The sequence below is a fragment of the Rhyacophila brunnea genome, unplaced genomic scaffold (assembly GCF_057557595.1).
Source record: "Rhyacophila brunnea isolate RB1 unplaced genomic scaffold, BYU_Rbru_1.0 scaffold_15, whole genome shotgun sequence".
NCBI classification, from domain to species: Eukaryota; Metazoa; Arthropoda; class Insecta; order Trichoptera; family Rhyacophilidae; genus Rhyacophila; species Rhyacophila brunnea.
Window position 1 is genome coordinate 30,837,058 of NW_028232806.1, and position 12,440 is coordinate 30,849,497.

At 32.1% G+C, this 12,440-nt stretch overlaps 1 protein-coding gene across 1 annotated transcript in view; it reads right to left on the reverse strand.

The window, feature by feature from the left end:
• Nucleotides 1–656: 656 nt before the first annotated feature.
• Nucleotides 657–12,440, reverse strand: part of LOC147075235 (kynurenine/alpha-aminoadipate aminotransferase, mitochondrial-like) — a 39,278-nt gene continuing 27,494 nt past the window's right edge. Inside the window, exons 6-9 of the mRNA XM_085943135.1 lie at nucleotides 3,239–3,445; nucleotides 2,447–2,627; nucleotides 1,024–1,942; nucleotides 657–954 (exon numbers count right to left, since the gene is read on the reverse strand). Coding sequence (XP_085799261.1) covers nucleotides 1,923–1,942; nucleotides 2,447–2,627; nucleotides 3,239–3,445 — 408 coding nt within the window. The 3' untranslated portion in view covers nucleotides 657–954; nucleotides 1,024–1,922. The remainder of the gene's footprint in view (nucleotides 955–1,023; nucleotides 1,943–2,446; nucleotides 2,628–3,238; nucleotides 3,446–12,440) is intronic.

A 12,440-nucleotide genomic window follows, 5' to 3' on the forward strand; every position in this document is an offset into this window, starting at 1 on the left:
CTGTCAGCCTACCCCTTGTGGAGGCCATGTATTGTTTGTCCTGAATCATGTTGCTTACTGATAATTTTATTGTAGTTTTGTACAGTCAAAATAGCGATTTAAATAACCACCCTGTTGGGTAATTCATGAATACATAATAAATATTCTGTTGCTTGAATTTCATTATCTCATTCAGTTCAATATTTCAGTAGGTGTCCAGTAAATATCAAAATTCACACATAAAAATATTATCTTGTAGAAAAAACATTTATTTTCAATAATAATTTTACTATACAATAAACTCATTAACCCTATCAAAGTTTTTAAAGTATTCCTATACTAAAACAATTAAATTGTTATATTATAATAATTATTATTATCTTTCGACTGTATAAAGGAAAAAGGAATTAACCATCAGTTTTTTTCAAAATAGGATCTGTTGAACAAGACTAAATAAACGCTGTCTCCAATGGATGTTAACTGCAAATGACGAATTATAATCTCAATTTGTGATAAAGTGAAGTGGGGATAAAGATAAATAAATTATCTCAATAATTAATATTATCAGATTGGAAACATGAAACACCAAAATATCTTCATGCACTTAAGGTTTAATGTATATTTTGACTTTGACCAAAAACCATAACAAAAACATTGTTTTTGTGCCTCCTCTTTTTGTGGGTTAAGTCCTTTTTTCCTTTTAACAGTCTATATTTGTGTAGAAATTTAAATATTTTACCAAACCAAAATATATCAGGAAGGTCTTTGTAGCAGTCGCATATTGTAGAAGTATAGTAACATGCATAATAATATTCTTTATTTCTATATGTACTTAGTAATTTCGTGCATGTGACAGTGATAAATTTCGCTTTAGTAAACACGATTGCTAGAATAAGCACGCAGAGATAAAAATAATCTTGAATACCGACTCGTCATAAGAGAGATTCAGTAACAATTTCAATAAGTTTGATCTAACTAAATTTGAATGCACACCCAAAAGTCAAGAAGACGTGTGTTACTGTTTTGTAATGATTAATTCAACACACAGGTAAGTCTATATTTTTCTATTTTGTAGGGATTAATTCACCATTATAGGTAATTGCCAGAACATACCTAATATATTTCAATGCAAATTGCAAACCAAAATTATGGCTATTATCATTCATTACTCATATGAGTCATATGAAATAATTTAATAAATTGAACTGCCATTTATTTGATAGAACAAAGATAACTTTGTTCCAAAAGCATGACAAATTAAAGTGTTTATATAAACCAACATCATTATAAAAATAATATTTTATTGTTTCCCATGTAATAAATGAATTAAAATGTCATATTATTCGTGCATTTTTACAAATTCGTTATAATACATTGCAGAGACATCTCTTTTTAAGTAGTATAACTATTACTTCTAACATTTGAATATTTAAAGAATGTTTTAACAAAACTTGCACAGATGGTACTGACAGATTTCTAGCTACATTTTTGATAACACTATTTTATTTGTGTATTTTTAAATAGAAAAAATGAACAATTATCAAAAGTCTTTTTCTGGAATAAAATACTACTGGCATAAATATTATTATCAATCTAAAAAGTTCTCCAATGATTAATAGATTCGAATCCCACCAAATTCTTCATTTTCTTCTTTTCCCAACCACTATCAAACATCTGTTACCATCAGGGCAATCTTTGCTTTATCGCGGTTTAGTTCGGCGGAGTTGCACTCGTACTAATCACGGAGGTTCTTAAGCCACTAAATGCCCAACTCCTGAGCACGAATATTATTTACAGAATCAATAGGTATTTTATTGTCTATGACATGACCACATTATATAAATAGGTATCCATAAAAGCCTTTGGCTCATCAATAAAATATATCACAAGCTCTCCTACTATAATAACTAAGCGCTGTATTAAAAATCGTCCAACACGCTTGATCATTGGATTGGTGTGAAACCTGGAAAATGAAAAAAAGGATTGAACAATCAGTTAGATATAATATTAGTAGTTAGGTAGATAATTAAAATACACGTTTCATCATTAATAATAACAACGCATAAGCTGCCTACCCCCATGGGTCGTCACTGTAAATACCAAATGATAATCCATTTTATAAATTATCATGAATCAGTCCAGGACCCCGGACTGCGTTGCGTTTCATGATATCCCCAAAATTATCGATCAGTCACGTGTAAAAAATAATTTGACTATCTGAGCTTGATAGACCGTATAACAAAAAAATCAAATACACTTTTTTATAAAATATACATAGAATTAGATAACTATGTAAATATTTTCGGAAAATTATTTAGCGCTCCGGTTCCTGATTTTTTTTCCATTTCGAACACTGATTACCAGCAAGTAAACGCTGAATATATTTTTTTTAAATGCCTAGCAGTTCCTCGTAAAAATTATCATATTGTGATCTACTAAACAACTAAATAACATCTGTTGTTCTTACCGGGATATAGTTTCTGTTCCTCCCTGATGAGTTCAGCAAGTCCAATAACAGCAGTTTCCATATCCTCAGGAGTGGCTTTGCTGTAAGTGGCTCTGATGTAGGGACAAGGTTCCTTTGATGATGCTGTGAATGCATGTCCAGGTGCAAATGTAATTCCCTTATCAAAAGCTTTCCTGACAATCTGGAAAAATAAATATGTTGTCTACAATGACATTAATATGGACGAATCATCTGGAAAAAAAATGACACTCACTTTATTGTCGGGTCTGCCGAATGGCATAATCTGTTCTAACGCCATTACAATAAAGGTGATATTGCTATAAATTTCTGATGCTTTTTGTTGGGTCTGCCGAATGGTTCGGTTCGAACGGATTCGCTCAAATGAATATTGACATTAGAAACACTGCTCTAACGCCATTACAATAAAGGTCATATTGCTATAAATTCCCGATGCGTGATATCGCATAATGGAAATTGCGTGACGTCTACCTATACATGCGAATGCGCGAATTTACTTGCTAGCTACTGTATTGAGTGCGTCGCCCATTAATAATGTCATTGGTTGTATATAATATAAATTTAAACACACATCCACATTATTTTCTTAAATTGACTCAAGTTGTAAACCAAAGATATTGAATAAATTTAGAATTTATTTATAATATATAACCAAACATTTTGTATGATTATTAATATAAAGCCGTAAGTATTTCCTATGTCATGATAATTATTTTTTTAGTTTGCTAGGGTCATACTGCGGGCTATATATGTGAATATAATATTATGTTTTACCATGTCATAAATATCAGGGACTCCCTTGACTTTGATCCAGACGAACATGCCAGCCTCTGGAACGTCCCACTCTGCAAGTCCTGTCAAATGCTTGTCCAGAAATCCAATCAAGATTCCTCTTTTCTCCCTGTAGAATTCCTGCACCGATTTCAAGTGGTCGAATACCCCGTTGAAACCCCACGTCTCGAAGAGTTTGTTCGCTATTACCTGCGCAAAAGAATATATAATTATTTCAAATAAATTTCTCAATAATACACTATTGGTTAGTGTCCACAATTTTATTATACATATATATGTCTACATATTATATATATATATATATATACATTTTTGTGCGTCCAGCTGAACTGCGTATTTTGGTACAAGTTAGTTTACGGGAAACCAGGCTCCCGTCTGTTTTCATAGACGATTTTGGCAAAATTCATAAATTCAAGAATTAAACCTTAACCTAACCTAACCTAAGCTAACCTAACTTAACCTAACCGTATCCGGAAATTTGTACGTAAACAGTTCACCGCAGGACACTTGTCTTATTTGTGCGCCGTAGTACGTGAAACATGTGTTAGTGTAACATTTGATCAAATGACGAGTTCTTCGTTGAATATTTCACCGTGGAGTATATTTGTACGTATGCTACAACATATGGCGAATTTTATGAGATCTCTTTACTAGGTTAGGTTAGGTTAGGTTAGGTTATGGTTAATCTAATTGAAACAGTACTATTTGAAAACTATCGCCGCATTTTGTAAGATACGTACAAATGTATTCCACGCTGAAATATTCAACGAAGAACTCGTCATTTGATAAAATGTTATACGAACTCTTGTTTCACGTACTGCGGCGCACAAATGTGTCGCTAGATTTCAAAATCAGCCAAGTCCATAATAGATGAATAGGAGAAAAACAGCTTTTTGTTTTCTCAAATACACTGTCGCAAGGGTGAAAGTTTATATTATTTCACGTATAGAATATTTAAAATTAATAAATTCCACATTTTGATAATGTATAAATGTTAGAAAGCAGTAGTTCTTCAGCAATTCACAAAAAAGTCAAAAATACCTAAAGGTGGATTTGGCTGATTTTGAAATGTAGCGACACAAATAAGTGTAAAATTTGTTTGCCGCTGGCTTCCCTTGAACTGGCAAGAAGCTTTATTTCTTCTATTGTATTTGTCGAATTAGAAAAATTTATTAGCTGATAAATCGTTTTTATAATTTATAAATACATGAAAAATAATATTGGTCATATCATTTTAAATACCTAATTGGGCTCTGTAAATCAATTTTTAAACATTTTTTTCGTATGATTTCTTAGAAGTTATAGATGTGCCTGCTCGTAGGTCATTACATAATATTATCTAAAAATATACATAGAATAATATGGTGGGTGCAAGGTACAAGGGTATTTATTTTTATGTTTTGATTATACGTATAGGTACATGACATTGGTTTTTGTCAATATACGCTTAATATGACGTCATATCGCAAGGAGGACTCGAAAGGGTAAAATTTAGTATTTCTGTTAGAGGCAGTAGCGAAGGGTGGAGGTAGACTGTTAAGATCCGCCATAAATAGAGCGCATTAAACTTTGTTAGTCATACTTATTTGTTTTTATTGAACTATGACTACAATTTACAGATGGTATAGGTTATTTTTTAAAAATAAATTAATCCCTGCCTAAACCAAACAATAATAGTTTTGGTATATTTTGGGCGATACGATAAAATTGTGCACACTATTTCATTCATACTTATTTGTTTTCGTTGGATTACGAATACATATTACAGATTACACATATTGTTGGTTCATTTTTTTTTTAATTCATTATGATGCCCTGCTTAAACCAAACTATAATTGATAAAAATATTATTCTATCCATAAAATATTCAAAGTTATATATGATTTAATTGCATAACTTTAGATATTTTATACCTAGAGTATTTTTTGACTATTATCTAATACGGCTTGGTTTTCGCATGGTTAAATTGAGTTTCAACTTACACTATCTGTAAAGTGTAGTGTTGTTTCAATGAAAACAAATAGGTATGTATGACTGACAAAGAATAGTGTACACAATTTATAGCGGATCTTAACAGCCTACCACCACTCTTCGCCACTGAGGAGGGTTGTTGAATAGTAACATCACAAAACCAACAAGATATAAACTCATTGTATTAAAAAAAAAATGTCCCAAATTAAAGAACGTGGGATCAATTCCAACTGATTTTATTAAATAAAAAAAATCAGTGCGTCGTGGTCAATCGAACTAAAAACATGTGCGTCACAGGCCGCCTAGCCGAAAAACGTGTGCGTCGAAAATATGTCGGGAAAAAATTCTGTCGTAAACAGATGCCCGGGCAAAGTACGAATTCTTTGGGACCGTCCCAAGAATCTCGGCAGACAAGCTTTCTCCGATGGAAGTAACAACAGATACGCAAAATTGTATTGGGTAGAAGGGACGAGCCTCCGTCAATTCCTCGCCCCGCAACTCCCCTTGCGTCGTCGTTGGTCAACTGCCGACTCGCTGAAAGCCAGCATCACGTAGGGAGTCGATAACTCCTCGCCACCTCCATCTCATTACATTACATCATTATGTTCTATCCTAAGAAGATCATTTGGGTCTTCACAAAGTTTATTTATTGTATTGTTAGTTTTTTTTTATTCAGAAATGGATGTTAGCTACTTGCTCAGTTTATTAGGTCCATACTCTGACTCTAAATGCTTGTGTGATTTTTTTTAAACTATTGTGTCATCATACAAAGGCGTTTTGCAATATTGACCAACACATCGACATGCCTTCTTGCAGTCGTAACCAAGGGGCACAAACGCCCACAGGGATGCTCTAATGCTCGCTGGAAAGTTCGGTGGGTATACGTAGCAGCAGAAGTGGGAACATATAAGAGTGGAGGGAACTGAAGGAGGTCTTCAGCAGGGGATCGACCCTGACTGATGATGATAGTGAAACATTATTAAATAACCGCTTTTTAGTTGATAAAAACATGCATATTGTATTTTGACAAAAATCGGATAAAAAATATTTTCAATCCCGGGATTTTGGGCTAAGGCTAAAAAAATTCAACGAAATCCCGAAATTTCAAACCTATGAAATTGCAAATTTGCAACTATGATAATTGAATGAAACGGCTGGAAAGTTTTTATTTGTAAATTATTTATTTATTTAATAATTTAACTACTACCAATTTATTCAACAATGACGGAAGGATTTATGTTTCGCAATTTAAATGACATTAAATTTCGAAATTGCATCATTTTGTTACAATGACGACAAATGGGAATAAAGTTCAGACATAAATAACAATTATTATTGACCCTTTCATAATAAATACACAACAAAATTCTAACATGCATTCCAAAATATGTGTAAATAACAAAATAATGATGAAACGAGAATGAAAAGAACGTGATGTTGTCATTACTTTCTCCGTGTTCATCACAAATATTAGAGAAGAAATTAATAAGAGAATCGTGTCAGCGAACAAATTTTAATGCTCCAACATTAGACATTCATAGACACATTAAATTTAACTCAAAAATCTGAATATTAACATTTTCGGATTCAAATTCAAATTTTATTTATTTTTACATATCGTGCAAATTAAAAATTATTAATTCAAGACGTTAACAACATGACATTTAGAAAAAAGAAATATTATTTAAACAGTACTATAATATATAAATTATTAAACAGTACAGAAGTGTAAATACAAAAATATATACATATAAATTAGATACAAGGAAGGAAGTACACCGAATGAGCTAAGCAGACCCTATTTTAAGAATTTATAAAACAATGCCAATGCCAATGTCAATATCCGAATTGATTTGGTTGAATCTAGTTATTGCCCTCTCAATCGGCATCACCAATGGCAGGTTAGTTTTGCTCCTTGGAAGAACAAACAACTGATGCTCCCGATTTCTAAGATTTAATCGCGTCCTCTACTGGAAATACTGACTGTTGAGCTTTACGGGTTGTATGACCATCCCAGCGGACTTAAATCAATCAGAATTGGGAAACAGAACTATTTATTACTAAGAAAATAATGATTAGTGATGTCCAGTAATGGTGAGGCAGGTAATGCACTACGTAGAGGCAACAAAGCGAATATTACATTTTTCAAGACCATAAATCATGGTAGGTTGATGATAATATTTACTGCTTTTCCCATTGATTCTATTAAATCCAAGTAATCTATTCATTACTTAATACGAAATATTATTCTCTCTCGAATAGTTGATATGTATTCTATTGACATGTTCAATACCTCCGTTTAGGCACCCAATTAAATTAACTTATAATAGATTTAAGTTTTATACTATTCCATTTGAGTCGTTTTTTGTGATCCTAGTTTCGCATTTCGGCATCTTCAGGCACTGTGTGCACTCGCCGAAAGGTAAATACTTACTTACAACGAATACAATTAATTCCAACTTATATAATAAATTAATACAATAACGTAGGTAAAAACTTTATCACCTACATATTAAGACGTCATGGATCACAATAAAAATATAACTAACAAATTACGAATAGTCGAAGTGTTTGTAAAAAAAACCCTATCACTAATAATACAATCAATAGGTGTGTACATCGTCAAGACCCTAATAATAGATCATTAAATAATAATCAATAAATACTACATTCAAGAGGTAAAAAATCGTCGATACTGGTAATTTAATGGAGTTAACTAATGAGATAGTTATATTAGAGAGAAACACGGGTCCCAAAAAACCACTATAGTAAAAAACCTAATACCATTAAAATTTAAATACAAATTTCATCAAGTGCCTTAGGTCGATAGTATTTATATTAAATTAACTTCATTTTATCTAATTAACATTTTTTTATGATCCATATTAGGTATAATGATTCTTTCGTTTTCTATTTTTAAAATAACAATAATATGTTTATTATTATTGTTCTATCTGCTCTGCTGTACTGTTTTATTTTATATATTTTCTTATTAAAATACATGCGCCATTCTTAAATAAATAAATATTACTGTGATAATTGATCCATAATAGTTGTTCCATATTTAAAAACAAACTGATATTCTATAAACAAGAGAACACCAGTTTAACATAGAAGTAACAGTTGAATGAAGAAATACCATCATTAAAAAACTAGAACAAAATAATAATTTTAATACATTATTACGTTCAACCAATATTAAATTATATCGCACGTAGGCAGCTGAGTGCGCAATAAAATACACACTGTCACATTGTATTTATCAGAATTCACAATGTATTACAATGTGCAATATTAATATATTTATGTGAAAACAATAATATCTTGTCTTGGTTATTTAAAAGTCGTTGACTTACTTTAAAACGTACGATAAAGTAATCAAGCAAAGGATATTGATCTGCTTGTATTCAGTGACGTCCCGTGGGAGTAGGCAGATTGAGCTCCGCTTGGGTGCGGCAGTTACTCGAAGGGCGCCAAATTGGGGAGAATCATTTGGTTTAAGTATATAGAAATAGCTACCTAAACTTGCTAATCACAAAAATATCTTTCCATTAAAAAAATTAGCTCACTGGTTGGAAACAAAATATTTTAATTAACATAACAGGTTTAACATAACTGTATTTTTGTTGTCGGGTTCGCGATGTCTAGTTTACTTCCGTTGCTTTTCGACGTTCTTGGTGACCAGAAACTATACGTGCAGAAGGCGAATAATTACAGTCTGACTTATTAACGAGTGCGCACGGAAGTTACGTTGGCCTTCGAAACTAAAGATGCACTCCCCTCTTAGAGAGCATTTCACCAACCGCTCCTGGTCCACGATTATCGATTTAATAATGCCTTAACCTTTGAGATCTCAGGCTAAAAATATAATTACAAATTTTGCCAAGTATTGTGAAGAAGAAAAGCGTCACGGATCACCCTCAATTCATCAAGACAGAGCAAATTAATGTATCGCAAAAATTACATGTACCTTAGAAGCCACTGTATTACCAATATTTATAAATATAATTTTGTATGCTTTAGTGGTATATATTTACACATTTCTTAGATATTGATGTCATGAAAGGATAATAAAAAATACTGTATAAAAAAGGGAATGGGACAACTGGACGCCAGAACAATAATTGGACGCCGCACTGTCGTAGACACGTAAACAGAACGTAGACGAGGAATTTTAATCAGTTTCTATCTACTACTTAGTTTTAATTCATTTTACTCAATTACATAATGTTTTTTTTATTGCGGATTGAGAATCACCATGCCTAAGGCTTTATATAAAAATAAAATTTTTATTGGAACTTAAATATATGCACGATTAAATCATTATTTACGTGTGCATATTTAAATCCTAACCAACTATTAAATCATAATATAATTATTTAAATATAAATAATAATATTAAATATTATTTTTAAAAGTACATATACCTAAGTACCTAACGTCTATTTATTTTCGAATTGCGTGGCGTCCAGTTGTCCCGGCGCTAAATCGTCCTAATGGGGCGGCATTTTATTTAGGGACGTCACTGGTTATATTCGGTGGCCCAATTCATAGTTATGATAATTGCAATTATATTATGTTTACAATAACACACTGACATCTATCTCCAGTACGATTGTTTTTTTTAATAATTATTATTACATATAAACCAGTATAATATAAATATTATGTGACCTTATTGCCACTGTTTATGTCATTGTTATTTGCAGTAGGAACGTCATATCAAAAGAAAACTATCTATAAGTACTTCAAAGTATTAATACTTCTTTGACGTCCTAAGTACAACATAATATTATATCGAGGGTACACTGACAGAATGCATAAAGTCAATTTTGGTGGTTTTCTCTTCTAAATTCCAAAATGCAGTGGCGCACTCAAGGGTGGGGGGGGGGCAAGGGCCCTGGCACCCCCCAAAATTATCAGAATGATTTTAAACATTGAAGTTGAAAGCCGATAAACTATACCTTTGGGCTTAGACAAATAAAAACACGGCAAAAAAATGATTTGTAATTCTCCAGCACCCTTTTTAGAAAAATTTCTTAGATTTTAATTTCTAACACAAAAATTTCGAAACACTAATGTCAGGTTTTTTTAGAAACCTAATCCCTAATGGAACTGTCAAAAAATTCTCGGTGTCCACCCGAATTCCGGAGTGGTGTATGTCATGGCTGAGGAGAGCTGACAGGGCTCTTGCCTGGGGGCCCGGGCTGGGGGGGGCTCGGCGTGTCGAGTTGACCAGATAAGTGAGATAAACACACATCATAAATTAGCTTTAATAGTAAAAAAAGTCGCCTGCGGCGCTATTATACATCATGGCCATGAACATTTTCAATTATATAATTGTGCAATATATTTTTTGATTATGTGTCGACACTCGACAGCTCCATCATTAAAGTAGATGTATTAAAAATCGCCGATAATTCATTGTATGAGTACCCTTAATTTGAACTAAAACACAATTTGAAAAACGTTAATGTAGTGTTTCACACGACCTATAATCTTAGCGGTAGGTAGGGGCCCGCCAAATATCCTAGCCTGAGGGCCCGTTTCAGGATGTGGGGACCATAGTGTAGGTACACCGAGTGCAATAGACAAAAAACCGATAAACGAGAAATTAGGCTGTGAAGAAGAAAAAGATCCTATGGGGCTAATTAACATTCTCCTCCTTGCCCCCCCATCCCCAATATTAAATCCTGGGTGCGCCACTGCCAAAATGTAAACAATTTTACGCACTACGTAAAACGCATTAAATCATATGATGAAAATAAAAACATATTGTTATTTTTTTATTCTGGCAGAAAGCATGATATGACTTAATGCGTTTTGCGTGTACAAAATACAGGACTTGTAGCATGCAATATCTATCAAGTCACAAATAAATAACAAGGGAGACGGTGACGCCGGTATCAAATATATTTAATTATATATTTAAACATTACTTATTAGCACCTAATATGTATTATAACGTTTATTGCATCAATTGTATAATATAAATATCGTCATATTATCTATTGTGTTAATAACGATTGTTAGACGAATAAAACGGGCAGTAGGTAGGTCGGTACTTTGGTGTTTTGCAAAAAAAAATGTCGATAAAAATGTCTTGATTGGGCAGTAAATAGTTTCATTATAATTTATTAAGAATACAGTCATCAATATTGAGGGCGGACATGCTCAGCGTAGGTCAGAATGGAGCTTTTATTGCATTTTCAAAGCATGATCCTGGACATTCCTTAAACGTTGTAGATAATCTATTTATATAATTTTGAAGCCTTATTATCCTTTATATTTTTTTTAAACATTTGATGACTGCATAAAGTATTTTTATTACATAAAATAGTATTCTTTTAAACCTCTCGCTCTAATGTTTTAGAATATAGTCATATTTCAGTACATGCATGTGCAGTGGTGTTATAATTTTTTACATTTATTAATTTTTAAACGCATTTGTAAAACCATTAGTATAATTTATCTTGACATTATTATAGTGAAATATTTACGATAAAAAATTATATTGATAATCTCTGTGATCCCAAATTTGACAAGAATTAGGCATTTTATTATTCAAAAAATGGGCAAGATTAACACATTTGAAGATTTCTAAAGCAACTAATTATAATCTATGTCTTCGACTATTCAAGTGTGATAAACATCCTACGAATAATGATTGCTTTATAATAATTATTGACCTAAGAATAAGGTAGTGTTTTTTTGAAATACGCCATTTCTTTTGGCATTCCCCAGTAGTTAAGCTACAATATACGGCCGTAGCAATATATCGACAAACTATAATTGAAGTAGGGAGTAAAATGATGTTAACGTGCGTGTTTGAACGTGTATTTACGTTTATTCTTAGTGATATGCAACCCGTATAATATCGAATCGTGGTGTTACTGTCAAAAGTTCGTAAGTCTCGAAATTATGTTATGGAGTAATTATTGCAGTTTGAATGTTTGACATGCCCTCTGAAATCAGGAATAATGCTAATTTTTTTGTGCTTTATGTGCATGTTCTATATATCGGATGAACTTAATTTTTTTAGCATACATATTTATATATAATCACACATAATCCGTTATTTTCTCTAAATACCTAAATTATCAACTTGCCAACTTTTAGAGCACGCCACGGTATAGGAAACAGCTTAAAACTTTTCATAAATAAACTAAAATATTACAACAGATTTACTTGAAAACCAACATTCTATACATTA